Source organism: Lepidochelys kempii, chromosome 2 (genome assembly GCF_965140265.1).
Source record: "Lepidochelys kempii isolate rLepKem1 chromosome 2, rLepKem1.hap2, whole genome shotgun sequence".
Classification (NCBI taxonomy): domain Eukaryota; kingdom Metazoa; phylum Chordata; order Testudines; family Cheloniidae; genus Lepidochelys; species Lepidochelys kempii.
Genome location: NC_133257.1, coordinates 209,818,586 through 209,846,073, shown reverse-complemented (window position 1 = coordinate 209,846,073; position 27,488 = coordinate 209,818,586). Strand labels below are relative to the sequence as shown.

Below are 27,488 nucleotides of genomic sequence, written 5' to 3'. Positions count from 1 at the left end.
TGGGGGCACAATACACTCACACTCCCACACCATGAAGGGTCTCTGCCTCCTTGGAGTCCTGCTCCTGGCCGAAGGGATTCTGCATACTGCTGCCAAACGTGAGTGCCTTGATTCCTTCCCCTCATTTCCCCCAACTTCCCCAGATTTAATTTGCTGAGATGGTGTGATCACAACTATGCTGCTATTTTGAAATGTGTTTTGCTTTGGTTGCTGCAGCTCAGGGATTGGGTGTTTTCAGGCTGCATCCTACCTAGCTGGGGGTTATCTGCTTCTGTGGCTGCACATGTGATCTGAGCTGGGATAGGAACGAGGAGAGCTATTCTGCTACCTGTTGTAACACCAGAGGCACAGTGACAGGCTGATGGGTCCTGAGCCTCTGTTGACCTCCCCAGACGTCCAGATGAGACACACCAGCTCAATGACAGGGACAATGAGCCTCTGCTGATTTCCTGACCTTAGCTCTGGTTGTGACTCACCAATTCAGAAACAAGGGTCTCAGGGAGGATCCCATTCCCTCTCCACACTGACAATGGGCCCTGGATCCTGGGGAGGGGATTAAGCTTCTTTGGAACTCTCTCTCTCTCTTCCAGGTCTGACAGACCCTCTCAAGTACAGAGGGGCAGGACCGTTTGGGACTGAGCTATTGCTGACCTTCCAGGAGTCCAGGGTTGACTTACTGGCTCAGGGATAGAGGTCTAGGGGTGGGGACTGAGCCGCAGTTGGCCTCCTTTCCTTTCTGTGGGTAACACACTGTCTCAGGGAATGCTGAACCACTCCTCACCTCCCCATCTTGTTATACCAATAAAATAAAAACCAGCAGGATCTTATTAAAGGGGAAAAGGCAAAATACCACATTTATTGTGAATACAGAAAGAATCATAGTAAGCAGTTAGTTATAGCTATAACAGTCCATTCAATCTCATATTTATTCACACATTCATTCATACACACACACACACACACACACACAGAGGTTCTGCAAGGTTGTTATCATAGCTACCGGCCTTAGAGTTGCTCATGTCAAGCCACTGGCCAGGTGGCCTGGACATGAGGAGGGAGCAGGGCCTTCTTAGATGCATATCTGATGCTCCTGGAAGTTGGTTTGCAGAATCAGATCCCAAAGTTCTCACTTTCCAGTGTCCAGAGATAGTGTACAAGCTCAGGGACGGGAGCCCGGCTGAGTTGGGAGCAGGGTGCAAGGAGCGCCAGCTCCTCTCTTCCAATAGAACTAAAGTATGGTGTCATTATTCACAAGAATCACTTTCTTGGGTTTTATTATTGGACTGGCTGCTTTGGACTCAGTTGCTCCACATGTGGTAATGACTGACACTTGCTTATGAAGACTGTGTATAGTTAAGTGGAGGAAAAAACTTCTCTAAAGCCTCTTTTTTCTCACCCCTTAGTTCACTTCCATGTGGTTTAGAGGGACTGGTGCCAAAGTAGAGGCTAGGGTGAAAAATGCCTTGTCCGTGTAATCCAAAAGCTTGTGGAACTTCTTATATTTGATTGAGATAAACATATTACAAGCGAGTGAAGAAATGCCATAGGAGCTTACCTGGTTAGAATTTGTGAGGCCCAAAGTTATGATTCGGGCTGATGGTTTGTCATGGAAAAACATACAAGCCACAGTCCAGTCATGGAGCAAATGCCAAAAGTTGCGGGGCACTTTGTTTGAATCCAGATATTATCCATTTGGCAATAACAACTTGTTTCACACATTAAGCGTGAGGGTGTGACTGGCCACAGAGAGGGTGAATGAAGAGGGAAGGGTGCCAGGAGTCTTCCCCAGTCCTCTACCCCCTTTGCAGAGGCCAGGCAAAATTGCAGCCCTTGCACACTTCTGAGATCAAAGACTGCTCCCTTCTAAAGACCGTGCAGGGCACAATTCCCCACAGAGCAGGGAGGGGCTAGCAGCAGCGCTGGCTGAGCACGGAGATCTGTGCACACTATGGGACCAGTCAAAGGGAACTCCAGTCTGGTAGCAGCCTCAATGGGTAATAAGGTGGGTGGAAAAAAGGCAGCTGTTGCCTCTTCTTCAGCACTGCTTCCCTGCCTCAACCTCAGGCATCACAGTGCTGTGCAGACACCGCTTCATCCGGCTATATCTGCATGGTGTCTCTTCTAAACTACAGAGAAGTGATAGGACCCCTGAGCACGTAACACACCACTATAGGCACAGAGATGGATTAAGATTTATTGGGGCCCTGGGCTGTCAAGGTTCCTCCCCCACTCTGAACTCTAGGGTACAGATGTGGGGACCTGCATGAAAAACCCCCTAAGCTTATTTTTACCAGCTTAGGGTTAAAACTTCCCCAAGGTACAAACTATTTTACCTTTTGCCCTGGACTTTATTGCTGCCACCACCAAGAGTCTAACAAATAAATAACAGGGAAAGAGCCTGCTTGGAAACGTCTTTCCCCCCCAAAATCATCCCAAGCCCTACAACCCCTTTCCTGGGGAAGGCTTGATAAAAATCCTCACCAATTTGCATAGGTGAACACAGACCCAAACCCTTGGATCTTAAGAACAATGAAAAAGCAATCAGGTTCTTAAAAGAAGAATTTTAATTGAAGAAAAAGTAAAAGAATCACCTCGTAAAATCAGGATGGTAAATACCTTACAGGGTAATCAGATTCAAAACATAGAGAATCCCTCTAGGCAAAACCTTAAGTTACAAAAAGACACAAAAACAGGAATATACATTCCATTCAGCACAACTTATTTTATCAGCCATTTAAACAAAACAGAATCTAACACATATCTAACTAGATTGCTTATTAACCCTTTACAGGAGTTGTGACCTGCGTTCCTGCTCTGGTCCCTGCAAAGGCAACACACAGACTGAGAAAACCTTTGTTTCTTCCGCCCCCCCCCCCCCCAGCTTTGACAGTATCTTGTCTCCTCATTGGTCATTTTGGTCAGGTGCCAGCGAGGTTATCCTAACTTCTTAACCCTTTATAGGAGAAAGGGTTTTTCCTCTGGCCAGGAGGGATTTAAAGGTGTTTACCCTTCCCTTTATATTTATGACACACCCCGCAAATCACAGATAGGGTGAAACGCTGACTTTGATTTCTTCCTGGAGCTCTAGGAGAAAACAGAGTTAATAAGACACATGCACCTCTAAATATACTACCAAGTATATAAAGACTAACAATATTTTTCACATCTCAAGGACGATTTTAACCAGTTGATTCTGGGAAACTTTCACGGGAGAGTGCATCAGCCACTTTGTTAGAAGCTCCTGAGATATGTTGGATGTCAAAATCAAAATCTTGGAGAGCTAAACTCCACCGAATAAGTTTTTTGTTATTTCCCGTGGCGGTATGAAGCCACTGTAGCGCAGCATGGTCTGTTTGTAGGTGGAAAACAAACATATGGGCGTAGCTTTTCCAGAGCGTAGACAATGGCGTAACATTCTTTTTCACTGACTGACCAGTTGTTTTCCCTCTCAGACAGCTTTTTGCTGAGAAACACTACAAGATGGAATTCTTGATCCGGTCCTTCCTGCATTAAAACTGCTCCCACACCATGCTCAGACGCATCTGTGGTTACTAGGAACGGTTTGTCAAAGTCTGGAGCCCTTAGTACAGGGTCAGACATGAGTGTCACTTTAAGCTGGTTAAAGGCCTTCTGACACTCTTCGGTCCACTGAACAGCATTTGGCTGTTTCTTTCTGGTTAGGTCTGTCAGTGGAGCGGCGATTTGGCTGTATTGCAGTACAAATCGCCTGTAATAACCGGCCAAGCTTAAGAAGGATTGGACCTGTTTCTTTGACTTTGGGACAGGCCACTTTTGGATAGCATCCACTTTGGCCTGTAGGGGGTTGATAGTTCCTTGACCCACCTGGTGTCCAAGGTAAGTCACTCTGTTTAGGCCTATTTGACACTTCTTAGCCTTAACAGTTAGTCCTGCCTCCCTTATGAGCTCGAAGACTTTTTGTAGATGTTCCAGGTGTTCTGCCCAGGAATCGGAAAATATGGCCACATCGTCAAGGTAGGCAACTGCATATTCTCCTAATCCCACTAGGAGACCATCTACAAGTCTTTGGAAGGTGGCGGGTGCATTCCGCAGCCCAAAAGGGAGTACATTAAATTCATACAGCCCGACATGTGTGATGAAGGCTGACCTTTCCTTGGTGGATTCATCTTGTGGTACCTGCTAGTACCCCTTGGTTAAGTCCAAGGTAGAGATGAACTGGGCCTGTCCCAGTTTCTCTAATAGTTCATCTGTGTGTGGCATTGGATAGTTGTCTGGGCGAGTTACAGCATTTAGCTTACTGTACTCCACGCAAAAACGTATCTCTCCATCTGGTTTGGGAACTAGAACCACTGGAGATGCCCATGCACTGCCAGAGGGGCAGATTACACCCATCTATAACATATCCTGGATCTCCTGTTCTATAGCAGTTTTAGCTTGAGGAGACACCCGGTAAGGTTGGACTTTTTTTGGGTGAGCATTACCTGTGTCAATGAAGTGGTATGCCTGTTCAGTCAGTCCTGGGGTGGCTGAGAACGTCGGCGCATAGTTAGTGCACAGCTCCTCGATCTGCTGTAGCTGCATACGCCCAAGGGTCATGGAGAGGTTCACCTCTTTCACGCCACCAGAACTTTTCCCTTCATAGTAGACACCTTCAGGCCACTCAGTATCATCTCCTCCCTAGGCTGTAAACTGACAAACCTTTAATTCTCTGGAATAAAAGGGCTTTAGAGAATTAATATGGTGCACCTTAGGCTTTCGGTTGGAGGTGGGGAATGCTATGAGATAATTAACAGCTCCCAGGCGCTCCTGGACCGCGAATGGCCCTTCCCACGATGCTTCCATTTTATGGGCCTGGAGTGCCTTTAAGACCATGACCTGGTCCTCTACTTTGAAGGAATGCTCTCTGGAATGTTTATCATACCAGGCCTTTTGCTCTTTTTGAGCATCCTGTAGCAAGAGCCCTTTAGCAAGGGCTAAAGAGGTTCGGAGGGTGTTTTGTAGGTTGGTTACAAAGTCCAGAATGTTAGTTCCTGGAGAAAGTGTAAACCCCTCCCATTGCTGCTTCACCAACTATAATGGCCCCTTAACCTCGCAGCCATATACAAGTTCAAATGGTGAAAACCCTAAACTGGGATGTGGTACAGCTCTGTAGGCAAAGAGTAACTGCTACAACACTAGGTCCCAGTCATTGGCGTGCTCATTTACAAATTTACGTATTATGGCCCCCAAAGTCCCATTAAATTTCTCCACCAGGCCATTTGTTTGATGATGGTAAGGGGTGGCAACCAAGTGATTCACCCCATGAGCTTCCCAAAGGCTTTCCATAGTTCCTGCTAGGAAATTAGTTCCCGCATCTGTGAGGATGTCGGAGGGCCAACCTACCCTGGCAAAAATGTCTGCTAGTGCCTGGCACACACTTTTAGCCCTGGTGTTGCTTAGAGCTACTGCTTCTGGCCATCGGGTGGCAAAATCCATGAAAGTCAGTATGTACTGCTTTCCTCTGGGTGTCTTTTTCAGAAAAGGACCCAGAATATCCACAGCTACTTGCTGAAATGGAACTTCAATGATGGGTAGTGGCTGGAGAGGGGATTTGACCTGGTCTTGGGGTTTTCCCACTCTTTGGCATACTTCACAAGACTGGACATAGGTAGAAACATCCTTGCCCATTCCCTCCCAGTGGAATGACCTCCCCAAATGGTCTTTAGTCCTGTTCACCCCAGCCTGGCCACTAGGATGATCATGGGCCAAGCTCAAGAGCTTTATCCGGTACTTAGTTGGAACTACCAACTGTCTCTGAGGATGCCAGTCTTCCTGGTGTCCACCAGAAAGAGTTTCCTTGTGTAAAAGTCCTCTTTCTACAACAAACCTGGATTGATTAGAAGAGCTAAGAGGCGGTGGGTTGCTCCGGGCCGCCATCCAAGCTCTCTGGAGGCTTTCATCTGCTTCCTGTTTGGTCTGGAACTGTTCCCTTGTTGCTGGAGACATCAGTTCCTCATTGGATTGTGGACCTAGGCTTGGTCCCTCTGGAAGTGATGTAGGGGATGGGGCTGTTTCCGTTGACTGTGAACCACTCTCCACTGGTGCTCTATGTTGGGGTTCAGGCTCCAGCTGAGCCTCTTGTGTAGGGTTATTGGCTGCTGCCAGAACTATCAGAGAACATAGGTATCCGGTTACAGCACAACCTATTTTTGTTTTGACAAGCCAAGTTTTTTGTTTGTTTGTTTTAGTTCTAACTCTCGAGTGTAAAGTTAGTTAAAAACAGAGAGGCAACCATGACAGAAACCAAGGAAACAGCCAAAGAGGCTGCCCAGTCTGGTTCTGGGACTGGCTCTGACTGGGTCTCTGGAACTGGATCCACTACTGCTGTTGCAGACATTGGCATGGGGTCTGGGTCCATCACCTCTGACCGGGTCCTAGTAGAAGTTTCTGGAACTGAACTAGGTGGGACGGCTTGCTTAGCCTGGCTGCGGGTGACCATTCCCACCCTCTTGGCTAGCTTCACATGATTGGCCAAGTCTTCCCCCAACAGCATGGGGATGGGATAATCATCATATACTGCAAAAGTCCACATTGCTAACCAGCCCTTGTACTGGACAGGCAACTTGGCTGTAGGCAAATTGACAGAGTTGGACTTGAAGGGTTGAATTGTCACTTGGATCTCTGGGTCTATTAAATTGGAATCCACTAAGGAAGCATGGATAGCCGACACTTGTGCTCCGGTGTCCCTCCATGCGGTGACCTTCTTCCCGCCCACACTCACAGTTTCCCTCCGCTCCGAGGGTATCTGGGAGGTGTCTGGGCCTGAAGACCTCTGGTGTGATTCCAGTGTAATGAACTGTAATCGGTTGAGGTTCTTGGGGCAGTTGGCCTTCACATGCCCCGGCTCGTTAGATTTAAAACACTGTCCAGCTTACGGGTCACTGGGGCAAGGTGGGTTGCTGGAGAACAGTATGGCAGGATGATAAGCCGAGTATTGCTTGGTGTGTAGTTGGGGCCTTGGGCTGCCCCCGGTAGTAGGGTGTGGTCTGATGGTGTCCCTTCCGGTATCCGCTCCAACTGCAACCAGGGTTGTTCCTCTCTCCTCCCTCCACCTGTTTTGTTCCAGCTTGCCCCGCCTCTCTGGTGGTCTGGGACTGCTTGTATTGATCAGCATAAGAAGCAAGACTTTCTGCTGAGTCCATTTCCTTATCCCATAAACACTGTTTTATTTCCTCCTTGGACATATTCAGGAATTGCTCCTGAGCTGTCAAATCACACATTCCGTCAAAGCTAGTAACACCCCTTCCTTGGACCCATTTATCTAATTTGTTTATCTAAACCTTCATCTGGTTTAGATAAGCCATATTCCTTAATCCAGGCCCTCTCTTAAGGGTTAGAAATTTTACTCTGTACATTTCAGATGTAATCTGAAATTGCTTTAAAACCAAATCCTTGAATTTATTATAGTCAGAAGCCTGATCAATAGGCATCTTATTGAATATGTCCAGAGCTCTTCCAGTTAATTTTGTGACCAATGTGGTCATCTTGTGAGCTTCAGGAATTTTATGGGGAGTGCACAGTCTCTCAAAGGTGAGAAAATATTCAACAATATCACTGGATTCATCATACTGTGGACATAGTCTCTCCCATTTGTGGATTGTTGGGGAAGGATGGCTAGGGTTTATCCAGTAGATGCAGCTCAACCTTTGCCTTCTCCCTCTCCAGTGCATGCTTCCTCTCTTTTTCCTTCTCCTCCTCAGCATGCTTCCTCTCTTTTTCCTTTTCCTCCATTTCTTTTTCCCTTGCCTCCATAGCTCTCCTGTGAGCAGCCACCCTTTCCTCCTCAGCATGCTTCCATTCTTTTTCCTTTGCCTCCATAGCTCTCCTGTGGGCAGCCTCTTTGGCTGTTTCCTTGGTTTCTGTCATGGTTGCCTCTCTGTTTTTAACTAACTTTACACTCGAGAGTTAGAACTAAAACAAACAAACAAAAAACTTGGCTTGTCAAAACAAAAATAGGTTGTGCTGTAACCGGATACCTATGTTCTCTGATAGTGATTGTCAGCCTACAGAAAAATCCTTAAAAAAACCCCAAACACCTTTGTCTCCAGGAAAATAGACAGAAAATCCCTCTAGTTGCTCTTAGGTAAAAAACAACTTCAGGTCTGTGAAGACTTGTGAATTTCCCTGCAGGAGGTTAACTACCCTGCCTTTAGGTAGAGAAAACTCCAGCTCACAAAAGACAATTCCCTTTTGTCTCTGCTCTGGCCCCCAAGCAGAGACAAAAAAACCTCTAACTGCTTTCAGCTTAAAACCTGCTTTTCAGCAGCCCAAAGGAAAAAAAATATTTCCTTTTAAAAAATCTGTGCTTCTGGTTCAAAGAATCTCAAATTGATCTCAAAACGATTTCAAGTTAATCCCACTGCTCTGCCACCATGTCAAGGTTCCTTCCCCACTCTGAACTCTAGGGTACAGATGTGGGGACCTGCATGAAAACCCCCTAAGCTTATTTTTACCAGCTTAGTTTAAAACTTCCCCAAGGTACAAACTATTTTACCCTTTGCCCCTGGACTTTATTGCTGCCACCACCAAGCGTCTAACAAATATATAACAGGGAAAGAGCCCGCTTGGAAACGTCTTTCCCCCCAAAAATCATCCCAAGCACTACACCCTCTTTCCTGGGGAAGGCTTGATAAAAATCCTCACCAATTTGCATAGGTGAACACAGACCCAAACCCTTGGATCTTAAGAACAATGAAAAAGCAATCAGGTTCTTAAAAGAAGAATTTTAATTGAAGAAAAAGTAAAAGAATCACCTCGTAAAATCAGGATGGTAAATACCTTACAGGGTAATCAGATTCAAAACATAAAGAATCCCTCTAGGCAAAACCTTAAGTTACAAAAAGACACAAAAACAGGAATATACATTCCATTCAGCACAATTTATTTTATCAGCCATTTAAACAAAACAGAATCTAACGCATATCTAACTAGATTGCTTATTAACCCTTTACAGGAGTTGTGACCTGCATTCCTGCTCTGGTCCCGGCAAAGGCAACACACAGACCGAGAGAACCTTTGTTTCCCCCTCCCCGCCCCCCAGCTTTGAAAGTATCTTGTCTCCTCATTGGTCATTTTGGTCAGGTGCCAGCGAGGTTATCCTAGCTTTTTAACCCTTTATAGGAGAAAGGGTTTTCCCTCTGGCCAGGAGGGATTTTAAAGGTGTTTACCCTTCCCTTTATATTTATGACATGGGCACAAAGAACATTTGGGCTCCCCTACACTCCAGGGGCCCAGGAGTGCCAGAACTGGGGGAACAAGGGGTCATGCCCTCCCCTTTTTAACATGGGCATAGTAGCCTTGGGCAGTGGTGGAGTGGCAGCAGCAGGGTCTTCCCCACCACAAAGCACAGCCCCTGCTAGTGGTGCCAGTCTCTTCTCGGTGGGGGGCTGAGGTGGCCCATAGCCTCCCCTGGCCCCAGGACCCTGCCCCCCACTCTTCCTCTTCCCACCAAGGCCCTTCCCCCTGGCCAGACTGGAAGCCAGAGCTGGGCCATGCTAAGAATCACCCAGGGAGCCTAGGCTGCTGTGGAGAGCCCTGGTCCCTCCACATGCCCAGGGCAGTGTGCTCCAGGAGGCAGGGACATGGTCCAGGGGCTACTCTCATGGCTTTCTGTGATCCATCCATAAAGCAGTCCACCTCTTTATAAAGTGAACCAATGTCACAACTGCAAGGGTATGTCCAGTGATATGAACAATTTCTGCAAATTTCACAGTAAAAAATGCCTGTTGAAACTTTCTTCTCTTCAGCTAGATAAGATAATACAGCATAGTATCTAGGAAAATGTACAGATGGTCTTAAAATGTTGGGATGTAAAATATTTCTTGCCAGGGCTTGAACTGGGACAGGGGGAAGTATGCTCTGGTCTCTTCTAAACAGATTACAGTGAGATGTGTGGGTATGTGTGTCCCAGGGACCCCATGGTGCCAACTGGGAGAGGGCACAACTGCACAAGAGTCCATGAGGTTTTATGGAATCCCCTGGCTCAGATATATGCATAATAGTTCACCAAAGGGTGGCATGTGAGGTCTCTGCTGAGAGCCAGTAGCCCACTGGTCATCATAATCATTGAGAAGCATATGAAGAGCGGCCAGCACATCCCTCAGCCCGCACCGCTTCTCACAGCTCCCATTGGCCTGGAACAGCGAACCGCAACCAGTAGGAGCTGCGATCAGCTGAACCTGTGGATGCTGCAGGTAAACAAACCAGCCCAGCTGGTCTGCGGCTTTCCCTGGCGGGCCGTGTGCCAAAGGTTGCCAGTCCCTGCTGTAGGTGCTTACAAATTGATTGTTTAATAATTTGTTCCAGGATCTTTCCAGGTATCGAATTTAGGCTGACTAGTATTCATTCCTGAGGTCATTTTTGTTCCCCTTTTTAAAGATAGCTACTCTGCTTGCCCTTCTCCAGTCTTCTGGGACCCCACCTGTCCTGTTCTTGAAGATAATCACTAATGGTTCCAAGATTGCTCCCGCTAGTTTCTTAAGTACTCTAGGGTGAATTTCATCAGGTCCTGCCAACTTTGAATACATCTAACTTATCTAAATATTATTTAACCTGTTCTTTCTTTATTCTGGCTTGTGTTCCTTCCCTCTTGTTTAATATTAATTGTGTTAAGCATCTGGTCACAATTAAGTTTTTTAATGAAAACTGAAGTAAAATAGGCATTAAACATGTCAGCCTTCTTAGTGTCATCCATTAGTAATTCTCCTTTCCTACTAAGTAATCGACCTACACTATCTTTCATCTGTCTTTTGCACCAATGTATTTATATAACTACTTATTGTTGTCTTTTATGTCCCTTGCTGGGTGTAACTCATTTTATGCCTTAGACTTTCTGATTTTGTCCTTAAATGCTTGTGCTTTTATGTCCACAACAGAAACATTAGACTTTTCTATTGAATGCTTCAGGAGCCTTAAGTACTAAACTATAAGTAAAGCCCCAATTCTGCAATGCATTCCATGTAGGCAGATCCCTATGTTCATGTGTGTTCCTATGGACTTTAATGGATGCAGGGGTCCACCTGTGTAGAACTCATTGCAGGATTGGGGCCTAATAGCTCACTATTACATTCCCTAATGTCTCTTTTAATAATCACCTGTTTACAGTTTACATGTAACTTTTTTGGTTTATAATCCATTGAAAATATTTTTTAAAGTTCTGAGAAAGTATAAATGAGCAAAGGAAGGGCTGGAAAATGTTCATCCATGTGATCTTATCCCTCCAAGAACCCTTTAATTTAACTGGAACATGTCCTAAAGTTAGGAATGGATGAAATATATATAGCCTAAATTCAGAGGAATTTCCATTATCAGTAGACTGGAAGACATAAGCTTTGTTTATAAAGATAAAGTTCCAAGCATGACCATTGATTTAGAGTTTTGCGTTTGGTGAAGAATTTAGTATTGTGAAATGGAGCAGGGGAAATAGTCATACTTTATGTTGCTCATATTTCTATCTAGAGTTTCGAGATGTGATGAGCCATGGAAGATCTTCTTCTCATGTCAGGTCCCATAAGAAGCTACATGGCTGGTCTCCTGATCAAAATCAGTGGAATGAAAAGCTTTATCCTTTCTGGGAAAAAGGAGATCCTAGATGGAATGACTGCTGGAGAGGTAGGTCTAGATATGCAACCCTAAAGCTCTGGGAAATGTAGCCAGAAATTCTATAAGATAGAATAGAAAGTTATAGATAGTGTGTTTTGTACTGTACATATCCCAAAATTGCTCTTTCCAGTAATGCGCTAGATACTAGTACTTAATACGTTGTCTGATGAAGTGGCCATGGTAGCCATTAGAAAATCTGCTCAGTAATAATTCACAGCCTCAGATATTGAAATCTGGTTTATTGAAAAGGAGCATTAGCCAGGACACTGGGAAAATCCCTTGTTCTCTGTGAAAAGTGCCAGTAGGTTGGGGTCTTCAACTTCCACCCCAAGGCACATCACTGGATGAGTTTAACACTTTCTATGAAGAACCAGCACATTGTATGCCACTGTTTTATCACCACTGGTTATGAGCCCAGGACTAAAGGCTACACCTTCTGATAGAGACAAAAGAGCTGTCCTCTGGTATATGCTGCCTCTTTTGTGTACAAATGTGATTTTAGTTTATAGTAGGGAAATGTCTAGAGAATGGTTAACTTCAATTGACTGTATTGTAGCTACGCTGATTTACATTGGCTTAGAATCTGGCCCACTAAGTCTAATTTATTGGCATAGGTTTGGATTTTGAAGAACACCTTAGTGACTCGGATCACAAATTCCACTGAAAGTACATGAGACTTGTGCCTCAAAGTCACTTAGCACTTTTTAAAAAAACCTATACTAATAATTTTCAATTGGTCTCCTCCAAACTATTTAAGTAAAAAGTTTCTAATTTTTGTTGTTCTGGTTAGATATTAAGAGCATCCAGTACCTCAGATGGCTAAATGAGGGGCAAAAGAGCTTCTTCAGGAAGGTCAGTACAATGCAGTATAGTATGTTGTAGGAAGTGATAGAGACACTTAGGGTCATCACCTCAGCACGTGTAAATAGGTGTAGCTCTTTTTGCAGCCTACAGAGTGTTACCAGTTTATGCAGCTGGTGATCTGGCTCTTACAGTCTTTGTAATAAGTTTAACATGATTGATTTTAACTTTTTTGTTTAAATGGTGCACAAATAAAAGTAATAGCTACTCAAAAAGACTGCAAAAAGAAAAGGAGTACTTGTGGCTCCTTAGGGACTAACAAATTTATTTGAGCATAAGCTTTCATGAGCTACAGCTCACTCACGAAAGCTTATGCTCAAATAAAGTGGTTAGTCTCTAAGGTGCCACAGGTCCTCCTTTTCTTTTTGTGGATACAGACTAACATGGCTGCTACTCTGAAACCTGTCAAAAAGACTGGTGTATAAATGAAATCTCATCTTAATTTCTTCAGGAGGAAAGGTGGTGGCCAGATTGACCTCTGACAGCCCAGCTCTAGTAGGATCAAACGTGACCTTTGCTGTGAACCTACAGTTTCCCAGGTGCCAGAAAGAAGATAATGACAGCAATATAGTATATGACAGGATCTGCAGGAATGGTAGGTAACAACAATACCCTTATATTGTGAACAAGTGTGGCAATGGCACTGGTGCACTTGTGGTCTACAAAAGCATCATGCACACTTGGAACCATCAGCATTCTGCTTCCAGGCTGCAGTTCTATGCCTGTTAAATTGAGAACGACAGTAATGTCTGATTTGTGTCACACAAAAAGTCCTTGTTCAGAAGATGACTGTCTTATTTTTACCCATCTGCACCCACTACATATAATGGCCAAGAACTTTAAATGGATTTTTTTCCACTACAAAATGAAGTGTTTTATCTGGCTCCCAGAAAAACTGTTACTGCTCAGCTCAGTTGCAAGTTTGCCCGGTCACTGGCCTGAATACTGGCATGTTACATCAGTAACATGGGTTTTTCTAACCGGGTTTGTAAAACTGAGAATCTTCAATAAGGAGTCCAGAGTTCACTAAATAACACCTTTATATGGCTACCTCCCAAGGAAGAGCCGATCTTACATTCCTGATATTTCAAACATAAAAAACAAGCAGGGGAAAATATCTTTTAAAATAAAAAACGTTTTTGGCCTTCTTTATATCTCTTAAATGAGGAAAACCGGTCAAAAACCCAATGTTTTTATTTGCTGCAGCTTGGCAGAAATAAACCTTTGTTCCAACATCCAGATAGATTAAATAACACTTTCTACCGATCAATTTCAAGAGATGTCAATCACTACTTGAATAGCATAGCTTCTACTTACAGGCATCTCAGGCATTAGATTGTGGAGTATCTGTCCTATGCTTACTAATTTTGTGCTTTTCCAATGAAGAAACATATATTTTTCTGGTTCTAGTGGTGCTTGCAGTTTACATGGCACTTATTTAAAAATGACACAACTGGCTCTTCTGACAAAAGAAAGAAAGAAAAATAAAAAGCAAGCCAAATTCTACTGCGGGTTTCACAGCTGCAGCTCCCATTGGGCCAGAATGCAGGTGCAACCCCACTGACCTCAATGAGACGGCATTGTCCTATGGGGCTGGCAGCAGAATTTGGAACAACAGCTTCAATTGGCATCTTCTAGGTGAGCCAACAGAATTCTTGAAAACAACTACATTCTTTTGTCAGAATAAAAACATACCAAGCAGAAAATACCTAGGATTATAATTAGAAAGAACAGAGGAATTGTGATGTAGTGAACGTTACTCTGAAAATGCCCTCTCCTCCTGCTCCATATTTAAAAACATGACTGAAAAGCAATATTGTGATTTAAATGTAATACATGTTCTGCTTTGGTGGTGTAAGTTCTCTGGGCATGATCATTTCCACTGAAGTTAATAGGTATTTTTCATTGACTTCAGTGCAATCAGGACTGGGCCCCATGTCTTCAGCCTTGTTCCTCATGGTGCACCGTAGGCATGTGTTTCCCACATCTTTACATAATCCAGTCCTTGGTATTTGCTTATGTACAATAGTCCAGACAGTTTCATGAGCACCTAACTGAGGCACAACATGAGCTTTCACTTAATCTGTCTTAATATTGTGCTGGGAAAAAGGGGTCTTGTGGTTAAAGCACTGGATTGGAACGCAGGATATCTACAGTCTGTGTCAGGCTTTAGCACAGACTTCCTGTGTGAGCTTGGGCAAGTCATTAAGCATATGGTGCCATAGTGCCTACTATGAAATTGAAATAATAATACCTCCATTTCCTGCCTCATTGAGTCATTGTAAAGATAAGTTAATGGACGTGTCTGAGGATCTTTGTTGCCATGAATGAGCCCCATAGAAATAAAGAAGAGGAAACATTCCACTTTTATATAAAAACACATATAAATTTGCCACTTAATAAACGGTAATCTATTTCTACACCTAGATTCCTCAGACTTTTCTAATGAGTATGTCTACAATTGGACTGAGTGGATTGATGACTGTGGCTGGGAAATCTGCACAAGCAACAATACCCATAATGTGTTCCCAGATGGGAGACCTTTCCCTCATCATCCTGGCTGGAGAAGGAGGAACTTTGTCTATTTGTTTCATACAGCTGGTGGGTCCAGTTAAATGTATCTTGGTTTTGTGTCCTAACTTGTTTCCCTAATGCCTTGCATTAGAATTCCCAAAGAGGAATTCAACAGTTGTTGAGTGAGAGAATACTAAACACATTCCGAGCTGCTCAGCGAGAATAGCAGCTGCTCTGTTAATTCCTCTGAGGTTTGGAAGTCATATACTACCATGACATGTTCTGTAAGACTGCAAATGCACAGAGCTGCCACTGTTGAAAAGAACTCCCTTCTCAATCACAATTTGGATAGAAAATTTAGAGGAAATCTTCAGGGCAAAAAGGGTGGGGGAAGCCAGATGATTTAGTGATTAGCTCTACCAGGTAGCAGTCTGAGATTCAGGAGTGATCTTGTGCCTGTAGGTCCTCAGACTGGCTTCTTCACCTCTAGAAAGAAAATGCAATGTGCATTTTGTTAAAGCACTCCTAAGCTGGTTGAGTATAGATCTGTTCCTCTCCGGGTTGTGACTTCCGGCGACAGAATGTGTAATAATTGGCCCACCCCTGCTATTGACTACACTGTAAATCTTAGGCTCCTAACTTTGACTGGCAAAATTATTTTAGGTATTAATCTAATTTAGTTGCATTGGGGAAATGAAGGTGCCTTGGCAAATGCCTTTTCTTGGATTGCTGGGAGCAGGCCCATCTTTCGAATGCCTTTGGCTGCTTTGCTGAAACTCAGAAAAAAAACCTAATGGCAGGGAACATAACAATGACATGAAGTGTGTTTGAAAAGAACATTTCACGCAAATGAAGGATGAGCATAAAATATACACTTTTGATTTAGACAATCCAAAATTTCACAGAAATGCTGCTTCTCTTTATAAAACTTCTTCCATCTCGTCACAAGAGGAAAATATGAGTTCATGTCCTGTTCACAGGCCAGTACTACCAAAAAACTGGAGGCTCTTCAGCAATTGTTTCCATCAACACAACAAATATCACCCTTGGCAAACAGATGATGGTGGTCTCCGTTTACAGAAGAGGTCATCGAACATATGTTCCAGTTGCAACAGCAAGTGGCATCTATGTTGTAACAGGTGAGTGTGCTGGACTAAACCACAACTAAATACTTGGCACTGTTTGTAGTGGAGATTTTACATAAATGCAACTAAAGTGCTATCTGGAAGAGTAGTGAGGGATGTAATGAGGGATTGGAACAAGTGATGCTTTTAACTTCCATGTGAAATCTCTAGTAGGTTACCCTGAACAGTATGGAATAAGTCCTCTTCGCAGACTTGTGACGAGCTAGCTGAAAAATGTGTTCTTCACTATAGATATTAACACTGCAAATATATAAGTAAGGATGGAAATGAATTATGTTAATAATTCTTACCCTATAGAGAATACTTTTTTTATCTATGCTACAACATCTGATACGCCAGAGGCTTACCTCATGCTATCCTGCAATTTGACTTGTCCCAAATAAAATTTAAGATCAATTTCTACTTATTGTTCTTTGTCTGAAATGTTTGAATAAGCAACAGAAATCTGTGGTGTACATAAACTAACTTACCTTTCATACAGAATGTGAATCTAAGCTTAAATTTATGGATATAATGCAAATTGTCCTTTATTTTGTCTGCATCCCACATGCATCCCTAGTACTAATAGTCCAAAGAAAAGAAATTGGAGGGACTTCCTGACCCTTTCTCTGGATGAAATTCATCGCCCTTCTCTGGATGAGGCTGGCTAAAGTATCCCAGGGATTATTTCTATCTCTTCATTCTGGCTGTCTCTTAAATTTAAGTAACCCACCAACATCAACCCAAATGCCCACACTGCAACAGTTCAGTCAATGGATCCTTTTTGCAGGCTCTCCTTATCTGTGATCTAGACAATCTCAGACAAAATAATGATGAAGGCAAAGTTTCTTATTCATGAAGGGCCACACTCTGGCACTCTTGCTCATGCTAAGTAGCAACTTTCACCACAAGTGGTCCCACTGAAGCCCATGGGAGTTTTGTCATTGACTTCAGTGGTCACAGGATGAGGTCCTATAATGTCCCCCAACCCAAATTCACTACATCTCCTTAATGAATTGAGTTTCAAGGGCTTTTCCTCCTCTTTTGTACTGATGGGGGGAAATACGTAGGAAATTACAATAGGACCTTTAGAAACAATTGATGTAATAAAGATACTACTGAAAAGCAAATGTTTTACTTTCTAAATGCATCAGATTGCACCAAATGGCAGGTATAGAACAATATTAATGGGACAGGGAACCTCCAGATGACTAGATATAGGGTCTTCAGTAGATGCACATGACGCTCTACGTGGTTGCAGTGTTTCACTCTGTTACTGTAATATATTGAAAAGTGAGTTAAAGAAAAAACCTGTATTAAAGAAATTAAGCCTGGCAGTTAACATGATGCAGGCTTGTGTCTTACACTTTGCAGTGACCTTTGCAGTCTGAGGGCTGTGAAGCAGTCTGTTACTTGCATCCATACACACCTGCTTCACTTTCTTTCATTTTTCCTGCAGACCAGATTCCTTTATATGTGAACCTGTCCCAGAAGAATGATCGCAATGCCTCAGACTCTGTCTTCATCAAGGATTCTCCTATCACATTTGATGTCAAGATCCATGATCCCAGCCACTACCTTAACAATTCTGCTATCTCCTATGAGTGGGATTATGGAGATGGCAGTGGCTCATTTATATCCAACAGCCCTATTTCAACTCACACTTATACACTGCAGGGAAACTTCAGCCTGAATTTGACCGTCCAAGCTACTATACCTGTACCTTGTGAGCCTGCAACACCTACCCCACCACTTCCTACCTCACCAGGTCAGAGTCTGTCAATCAATATGAATATTAGGAAATTAATAATGATCATTAATACACCAACATTTTGGTTTTTAAAAATTACATACCTGTAAAAGCTTTACGGTCATCAAAATTGGATCTACACAGCTTTTGTAAACATAACATATGTATACTTACTTAAGAGTCTGAATCAATAACAGGATAAGTATGTAGTCTAAAGTTACAGATATAAAAGGAATCTAATTTATGCTAAAACCAATTTACAATACCCTGACAATGTAAAGGAGCCTTCAAGGGGGAGTAAATTACATGTGCACTCACTTTATGGCCCCTCAGCACTGCCAGAGCAGGGAGTGTGTACTGGGGGAACTTATTCCAGAATAAGGTAGGGTGTGAATTTAAAGCGCAATGCCTGTTCCAGAATAGCTATTGTGGAACAGCTTATTCTGCAATAGATATTCCAGACAATTTCCTAGCGTGGACAAGCCTTTATGAAAAGAAAAGGAGTACTAGTGGCACCTTAGAGACTAACCAATTTATTTAATTTATGAATTTCACTGTAGCACTGCAGTGTAGACACTACCTACGCTGACAGGAGGAGTTCTCCCATTGACGACGTAGGTAATCCACCTCCCCGAGAGGCAGTAGCTAGGTTGACACAAGAATTCTTCTGTTGACCTGGTGCTGTCTACAAGGGGACTTAGGCTGACTTAACTATGCCTCTAAGGAGTGTGGATTTTTCCATGTAGTTTAGCCAACCTAATTTTCTCCCACAGACCAGGACTAAGATGTGGGTGTTTTAGTGGGCGGCTACCAAATGTGTGTGATTCAGACAAACTAATCCAGCACTGTGCCAGAATGACCCTTTACACCAAATAGAAGGTAATTATACTGCTGTTGTATTTTTGGCTGTGTTAATTATCACAATTATCTTTTACAGGGGCAACAACTCAAAACTCAACCAGTACTGCAAACAAAACTGAGCTGACAACTCCTGCAAGTAAGTTTATATCTCTTCTTGTGTAGACTATTAGAAACACTTTATAGTAAATTATTTTCTATGATTCTTACAGCTTGATTCACAATGCCAGGGGCTCATTTGCTCCTACTAACCTCAGGCAGTTTCCTGACAACACTAATTTGAGGAAGGGATTGCAACCCTCTTGCCTTGTCTGCATGGTCAGCTTGTTCCCCTCTCTTTCTGATAGCCTCCCCTCAGGACATGGAGCACAGTCCTCCCTTCCCGGTAGGACACCAGTGGCAAACCTCCAACATCAAGTCACAACATCCAATCCCAGTTACCTTAAATAAAAGTTTGGTTGGCACAGAGTAGGCGTGAGTGTGGAGGGGAAAGAGGCCGCGAAAGTAAAAAGAAAAAACAATCTTGTTGATTAAACAAAGAATAGAGCAAATGATGCAGGAGCTCTGGTCTGGCTGAGTTGAGTCACTCAACTCAGGACCAGAGAGGGAAGAGGGCAAAGGTGTCTTTGTGCCGTTTTTGTGGCTCCTTAATCCTGGGGTTGGCCCTCAGTGCCTCTTAGACTAGCCTCCCCCAGTTGCCCTTGATTTCAAGGTACTGTTCTGTTGGCCAAATGCAGAGCAGATGACTCTCCAGTCATCCCCTTCCCCCCACCCCCACGCCAGACATGCTCCTTAGCTCAGTAGCTATGAGAGAAGTGGCTTAGAGCCTCTATGCTGATTCAATAACACTTAGAGGGAATCCCCTATATAAAGGGAATCTGTAGGAAGCTTTTTAATGAAGCTTTATGGCCCCTTTTAACCATCAAAGCAGTGAAAAGGGGTGATAGCAGTGATTCTGGCCTAGCTATTGGTATGTTTGGATTTGAACAAAAATAAAAAGAGTTGCTTATTTAAAGCTCACTAGTTAGGCTAATTTAGTATTCATTAGCTAAACTAATCACTGTGCTGAGTGGAGCTGCTTAAGCTCTAAGCTTAGTTTACCCCTTTGGTTAAAGAAGATTAGAACCTGATGAAGCAGCACACTGCCAGTTCTAATTACCTATGTCTGTCCCTGCAAGTTTGTGTGTGTTGTCCCAGAAAGATATCTGACCACCTTCTTCTGGATATAATCATTAGCTGGTTGATTGTTTTCAACATCTCTTGGAAGAGAATGATTTATTACCATGCAAATGGAGATAGCCCCACTTTCTGACTAATTTATATCAAATACCCCTTAAAGACGCATGTAATAACTTACGGTTCAGTCCAACACCCACTAAAGTCAGCGGGAGTCTTTCAGTTGATTTTGATGGGTGTTGGACCAGGCCTTTGATGAACGCAACTGTGTGAACTCAATCTAATGGCTGTAATTCATCGTACATACAAATATCCAAACAGTGTAAACAATATGGGCATGAAATGACACATCTCACAGACAAGTACAATGTAAAACCTATACTGTATGCAGCAAGAGACAGACCAAGACAATGGAAGGCCTTTATATACTGTGTCACAATATATCTGGAGACTGGAATGCGTCTGATATCGTATAATGAAAGTACCTGCAGGTGGGTGGAACAGACATGATTAACAGTAGTAGACGTTAAAAAAAAAAAAGAAGAAGGGGAAAACAAGAGAGAAGACTGGCAAACTCATTCTGCGCAGAATGCTGGATTCCATTTTTAATCGTCTGTGAGCAGGGGCATAAATTCCTTTCCCCCACCTCATGTGCTGAATATGCTACTTCTACAGCTCCTACTGGCCTAGGGATCTGAAATCCAAATTACTCCTCTTGCCTGGCTCTGCAGAACGCTGTGCCAAGCAGGTTTTCTTTCAGTTTTGCACAAGATCTCTTTGAGATAAACTGCGTCATTTATTTACTCACCGTGCATTTAGCAGAAGGCAAAAACCTAATTTTTTAATCATTTGGCTTCCCTTCATTGGTGGTATGAAAGACATTAATCCACTTAGACTTTGTCTCTATAACATAGATCGTGCAAAATATTTTCTAAGCAGTGTAATTAGCAATATGTTTCTTTCCCCTGCTCAATCCAACAGTAACTACTAAACCACCCTCTAACCTGGACTCTCCCACCAGCACTGGTGTAATGGAAGACACTCCTGATGGAGGCTGCCATATTTATAGATATGGACATTATAAAACTACTATCTCCATTGTAGGTAAGTGCCTACAACAATAAGAGAATAGGAAAACTGGTTGATATGGTACTGAACGTATATGGGCTCCCTTGTTTGTTCAGTTTACCTGCTATCTATTGTGTAAACACCACAAGAAGGAACTATAAGAACCTATTCTGCAGGCTTGGGTCTGGTTTCATAATTTAACGTACAGTTAACAGACTGGCATTGTTTGCTTTTTTACAACCTGGTTTATCCAGTTGCTAAGCTCAAAATATATGGATAGTGGAGGATTTGAGTGAGTTTGTCACTTAGAGTGGAGGGCAACAATTCTGTATGGGGTGCAAGATTATGTGCATTGTAACATCTTAAAATTTCCAAGATCTTTTAAGGGGAGTTTTGGGGTGAGATGGAGAATAATAAAGAGACCAGATCTCAGCTGACTATTAACAAACCACTTATCTTATTGAGTTTTTAAATGTGTAGTCTTCAGATCCAGTCAGGATAATTCAAACACAGTTCATCTATGATTCTAAGTGGACTATTTTTGCTGAATCATGTCATTGCCTGAGTAACCTAACAGGTTGATGGGCTCTTTCTGCCCTTAGAGGGAATCCTTCAGGTAAACGTTATTCAGATGACAAGTGTCCAGATGACAGTGGCTCAAGGTGAAAACTCCCTGGTTGACTTTGTTGTTACCTGCCAAGGGAGGTAAGCGTATTCACTAATTTCCCTCTTTAAAAAATTAGGTACTTGGATGTTACTAGTATGCTACCCACATTCATATGCAGTTGCATGAACAATAGTTGAAAACACAGCAATGACCATCTGTTGACTGAAATTAAGATAATGGAAGTCTCATTTGTGAGTTATATCAAGAGAAATTGTTGCCCGGTTCTTTGGCTTCAGACGAAAATGATATGCCTAAGCAAAAATAATAGAACTAGTTGGTGGGCAGAAGCTAATCTCTGTTTTCCAGGCAAAGATGGAAGACTTCAGCACTCACACTAAAAAGGGAAGTGGTTTGCTCAAACTGGGAGGAAGCCATCTTTCTAGCCATAGGTTTTTTGACATTTGGAATAAAAACTTGTGTCAAAGGAATTCCTTGGATGCAAAGAGCATTGCATTAATAGTCGTAGCCACTGGAAAATGTATGGATCTGAGAGAACTGAGAAGTACAGATGAGTCTTGACAACATAACTGGGAAATAATCACTTTGAAAGTAATCCTAAAACTAGCAAGACATTCCTGCTACATGTACTAGTACATCTAAGACTCTCCAAAGGGTTTACATTGTATGCCTGGTGAACCGAACCAAAATTAATAGATTTTATCAACTAAGTAGAGGCCAGGTGATACTGTGCTTTGAGAAATGAGTGTAATTGCTAGTAACATTATATTAACTAGTCTAAATGATGCCAGACATAGTTGTGAAATTATGTATGCTTGTAGGAGTGAAGTGGGGAAAATGTGAAGTCCTCTGTAGTCAGAAAATAATGAGTGTTATGCCAAGCAGCTAATTTAATGGAAGAGTAAAGCTACTGGGCCAGTTTTATATTGGTCTAACATCACTGATTCCAACAGAGTTGCACCAGCACAAAACAGGTCCAACTGAGGATAATCAGGCCCACTGAATCTATGATTTAGATTAGTAGTAGTATACATTCATTTTCTCTCTCACACTTCCCCCAGTCTTCCTACAGATGCCTGTACAATAGTCTCTGACCCCACATGCCAGGTGTCACAGAATGTGGTATGTGACCCTGTTGAAGTTACTGATCAATGCTTACTGACCATCAGAAGAGCCTTCAATGAGCCCGGAACCTACTGTGTAAACATTACATTGGGTGATGATACAAGCCAAGCCCTCGCAAGTGCCCTTATATCTGTAAATGGAGGTGAGTCCAAATGGAACAGATGTTGAAGATCTGTGAATACCTTCTCTTCATGGCCATTTCACAGGGAAGTGTGTGTGCGTGTGTATTATTAATTATTTGCCATTATGACACTACTGAGAGGCCTCAACTGAGATTGGGCCCCATTATGTGAGAAACTATACAAACACATAGTAAAAGATAGTCCCTTCCCCCAGAGAGTTTCTAATCTAAATAGAAAAGAGAGACAAAGGGTGTGAGGAGAAAACAAAGGCACAGACAGGGAAAGTGACTTACCTAAGGTTACCCAGCAGGTGAGTCGTAAAATCAGGATTAGAACTCAGGGCCGTCTATCAATCTAAGGTATTCATATGCCCACAATCTTTATTGAATTTCTCCTCACAACAGCCCTGTAAGGCAGGGAAGTGCCATTTTCCCCATTTTACAGATGGGGAACTGAGACACAGAGAGGCAGAGTAATTTACCCAAGCTGACACAGGGAAATCTGGGGTGGACCAGGAAAGTGCAGCCTGGTCTCCAAGTCCTAGGTTAGTGTTCTGGCCACTAGACTACACTGCCTCACCATGGACTTCAATATTGCTGGGCTAATTTACATAATCTGAGGAAGTGGCCTTTGCTGTTCATTCACAACACTGTTTTCAGCAGATCTTATTTAGTTTGTTCCAGATCTGGTGAGTCCATAACAGCTGGGGGCACTCTGGGCCAGATTTTCAAAGGTATTTAGCTGCCTAAAGATGCAGATAGGCACCTAGTGGGACTTTCACAAGCACCTAAGAGCCTAACTCCCATTGATTTCAATAGGAGAGAGGGACATAGGTGTTTTTGAAAATTTCACTGGGTGCCTATCTGCATCTTTAGGTGCCTAAATGCCTTTGAAAATCTGGCCCTAAGTGCTTTGCAGGATTGTGCCCTCTCTAAATTGGTGTGGCGTTCAGCACAACTGTTTAACAAAAGTCCAGTTTATGTGTATTTAAACTACTGTTAGATAGGATGTAGTTCCACAATGTATACATGCCCCTGGGATGTATAATGTTTTCCAAATCACATAAGGGTACATGTGATTCACATAGGAATGTACATCCCTGGCTGCTGTCTTCACAAGGACGATGGTGTAAACTAGCGTTACTGTCAGGCTTATCCAAACATTTATAATAACACACTGCAAGATGGTATGGTTTACATAGATTAGGTCAACTGTTAAAACTAATTTAAAGTCTTGATTTGAATATATTTACATAGTAACTATGGATTAATAAATTAGGTCCAAATCAATGCGTATCTCTAGTTTACTCTGCTTTATAAAAATAGTTGTGAATGCAATAAGCAAGAGCATGACTCAGCATCAGTAAACTCACCACATAGATTGAAAAGCAGCCTCTGGACTGGAGAATTAAGAAGCTTAATACAGATCATAAAAGTAAATAATAATTAACAGTATTTATTTATTCAGTTTCCCCTGTGCCAGATCTAGTAGGGTTAGAACTGCACCCAAGCGCAATGGTCTCTGAATTTGAAGCCAGTCTCAGAGGTGTCCTGAAAATTTGGTGGCAGAACAACAGAGGGAATCACAGGCTGGGTCAAGAGTTAATTCCCCAAGATGCCAATATTACAAAGGCAGAACACTCAACCCCTAGGAGGGGCATCACATCATCACCAACAATCACCCCATCTACAGCCACTCAGTCCTCTCAGGAGGATGTCCTGTCCAATCCTGGGACGGAGAGGGGAATCACTAGAACGCACGGCTAGGGCAAATGAAAAGATACCAGAGAGATTCCATTCTTTCTCCTCCCTCAAACCCTACTCCTCAATGACATGCTAATTCTTATTCTCCGGGTTATAAAATGATTAAGTACTTTGTACTCTTAATTTAAACATTCCCTTTGTAGCATACCAACAGGGCAAGTAGCAAAGTAACTCCAAATCTTGTGGGATGCCAGCTAGCCCTGCAGTTCCTTTGCACATTGTAAAGGTATTTGCATGTTACAGTCAGCAAACAATATATTTCATACGGAAACATACAAGGCACTCTTAAAGTATTCATCTTTAGTATAATTTGGCTGGCATCAAAGATGAATTGGACCCTACAGTCTGTGAATGCTGCTGAGCCCTACTGTTTAGCGTGAAGGGAGTGTTAAATATACTGCACCTTCTAGAGTCACGTGGCAGAAAGAATGGTGCTGCTGGAAAATTGTACCTCACTATATAGAATTTTTAAAACAAATTTGTTATTCAAGCTCCAGGGTCATCTTCGAGGACAGTGGAAGGTGTCTTGATCACCTCAGGTTTCTTGGTGGCGTTTCTCATCTTTGTGACTCTCCTTCTTCACAAGTAAGTTGCTGGTTCCAACAGTTAAGAAATAGATCAGGATGACAAAATAATTGTATGACTATTCAGATGGATAAAAAATTGAATTTGTTTTGGCTGTGTTTGCATCCTTTTTAGGCTTGCTTTCCACATATATTTCAGCAAATGAGTTTACTGGCCATAATGCTCATAAAACCATTGTGGGTGAATATTAAAGAATATCATGGAAAACAAATTTTGAATTCATCAGCACAAGTAGTCAGACTGGAAACATGATTCTAAAAATTTCACTCATCTAATCAGAGAGAGGAAATAATACAAGGTGACTTATGTGTCCAATCAAAACTAACCAACACATCTTAAGTTTCAGATTTAGAATACTCATAATAAAATGTGTATGAATGATCTGCAGACTAAGAATATTAATCAAAATTGTTAATCAAATAACTTTAACTAATAAATACATTTGAGAAAATAGTAAAGGGCTTGCAGACAATTCACAAACAGATACATTTACATTGCAGTATCAGGCCTTCAGGATCCCATTGTACTAGGCATTGTACAAACATATAGTGAATAACATTCCCTGACCCAGAGAGCTTACAGTAAAAAAAAAAGACAGTCAAATTCATCATATAAATTATTGGCATAGCTCTAGCTAAGAGTATTCCCACTCTTTCTAATTACTAAGTACCTTGTTCTTCAGGCTTACATTTTATTACCATCTGCATGCATTTACCCTGTCCTTTATCAAAGCAGTTTAAATATGGTTGTTACTAGCAAGTTTCTAGTACAGTTTCTTTGAGCCTGTATGAACAGGGATTTTTTGTCTGTGAACTGTATTAGAAGCAGATTATAAAACTATATCAGGAGCAGAGGAAGTGCCCTAAAAGTGTATGTGTGTGTGGGGGGGGGCCCACAGGAGCCCAATCTGTGCCTCCCTGGGCCCTCCCCCATGGCCCTGCCTCTTCCCCTTCCCCTAAAACCTCACCCTCACACTGCCCCTTCCCCCAATGCCCCGCCCTAGCGCTGGTCTTCTCCCTGAGACCCTGCCCCACCCCTTCCCCCGAGGCTCCACCCCGTGCTGCCTCTTCCCCTAATGCCCCACTCCAGCACCACCTCTTCCCCCCAAGACCCCTCCCACGCTCACTCCTCTTCCCCTCCCTCGTCGCCTGCCTCTGTGGCCTTTTAAATCTACAGGGGGCCATGGTCCCTTGGGCCCCCCTCTTCCGGCACCCCTAGACTATACTCATAGTAAGGGAGTAGTCAAGAACACAGATTGGCTACAATACGCACAGTATTGGCCAGGGAAATCATGCTAGAACCTTGTCAGAACAAAACATGTTTACACAAAGTCACAGCTAGCACAGTTTTGCTTCCATGGTGAGCAGGGCCCTGAAGAGAGTTCAAATATTTGCCCCCAAAACAGGGGTGCTGGAACAAGGAGTGCAGTAGCATCCCCTGGCTTGAAGTTGTTTCCATCATACACAAGACGTACAGTTTTGTTCAATGACTTTCAGCACCTCCACTGTAAAAACTGTTCCAGTACCACTGCCCCAAAATGCAGTGTGGTAAGGCAGGGTGTACAAGAACTTCTCTTTCTGAGTGGACTCAGAACTGTGTGCACAACAACTCAAAATCCTCTCTGGACCTCTCTTATTTTCCTTAATAACCTCTCTAGACCTGGCAGCTCTCACACGATCATTCGGAATTAGTCACAACAGCCTCCTATGGTGGTTTCCAGTTGTGGGGGGGGGGGGGGGGATGGAGGAAGACATGGTATCAATATTTGGCTCTCTCACATACTCCCAGTGCCATGTTAATTTCAGTAACTAACTTTACAATGTTCCTTGCAGGAGATACAAAGAGTATAAACCTATTGAAAGAAGTGCAGAACAAGTGGAGAACAGGGAGGGACTGAATGTTTACTTCAACAATGTCAAGGCTGTTCTCTTCCCTGGGAACAATGAGAGAGATCCTCTGCTGAAAACCAAACCAGGAATTGTTTAAATCTTTAGTGTAACCTCTGATATTAGAGTCTATATGTGGGGTTTATGGCTGAACTGTACTTCAATGGATGACTACTTAGTATGAAAACAAAGGATTAGGATAAACCTCCAGATATGCGCAGATGGGTCAGTACATTTTGTTTCAATTTATTTAGAAATGGAAAATGGCTTCTTTTCAAAAATGGAGTTGTGATTACTCACTGATTACTCACTGTTCTTGCTTATGATCTGGATCACACAATATTGAATAATAAACCACTCTAGACTGGGCATGATTATGCAATTCACCTAGGTTAATTTGTAGCTTGAGAGA

General features: G+C 42.8%; 1 protein-coding gene across 1 annotated transcript; it reads left to right on the top strand.

Moving 5' to 3' along the window:
* GPNMB (glycoprotein nmb) lies at window positions 1–27,368 on the top strand. Its single transcript, XM_073329537.1, has 12 exons — window positions 1–98; window positions 11,476–11,628; window positions 12,932–13,075; window positions 14,908–15,081; window positions 15,975–16,133; window positions 17,578–17,886; window positions 18,806–18,865; window positions 20,884–21,006; window positions 21,573–21,675; window positions 22,657–22,862; window positions 25,097–25,190; window positions 27,023–27,368. The coding sequence occupies exons 1-12, from the start codon at window positions 32–34 to the stop codon at window positions 27,174–27,176; spliced, it is 1,746 nt and encodes a 581-aa protein (XP_073185638.1). The 5' UTR covers window positions 1–31; the 3' UTR covers window positions 27,177–27,368.
* The last annotated feature ends 120 nt before the right edge of the window (window positions 27,369–27,488 follow it).

Excerpts from the sequence above, each read along its gene's own strand:
- GPNMB (XM_073329537.1), top strand. The coding sequence starts at position 32 with ATGAAGGGTCTCTGCCTCCTTGGAGTCCTGCTCCTGGCCGAAGGGATT. Across the intron at positions 11,629-12,931 it reads ATGGAATGACTGCTGGAGAG|GAGGAAAGGTGGTGGCCAGA; the intron begins GTAGGTCTAGAT and ends TAATTTCTTCAG. Across the intron at positions 21,676-22,656 it reads GTTGTTACCTGCCAAGGGAG|TCTTCCTACAGATGCCTGTA; the intron begins GTAAGCGTATTC and ends CACTTCCCCCAG.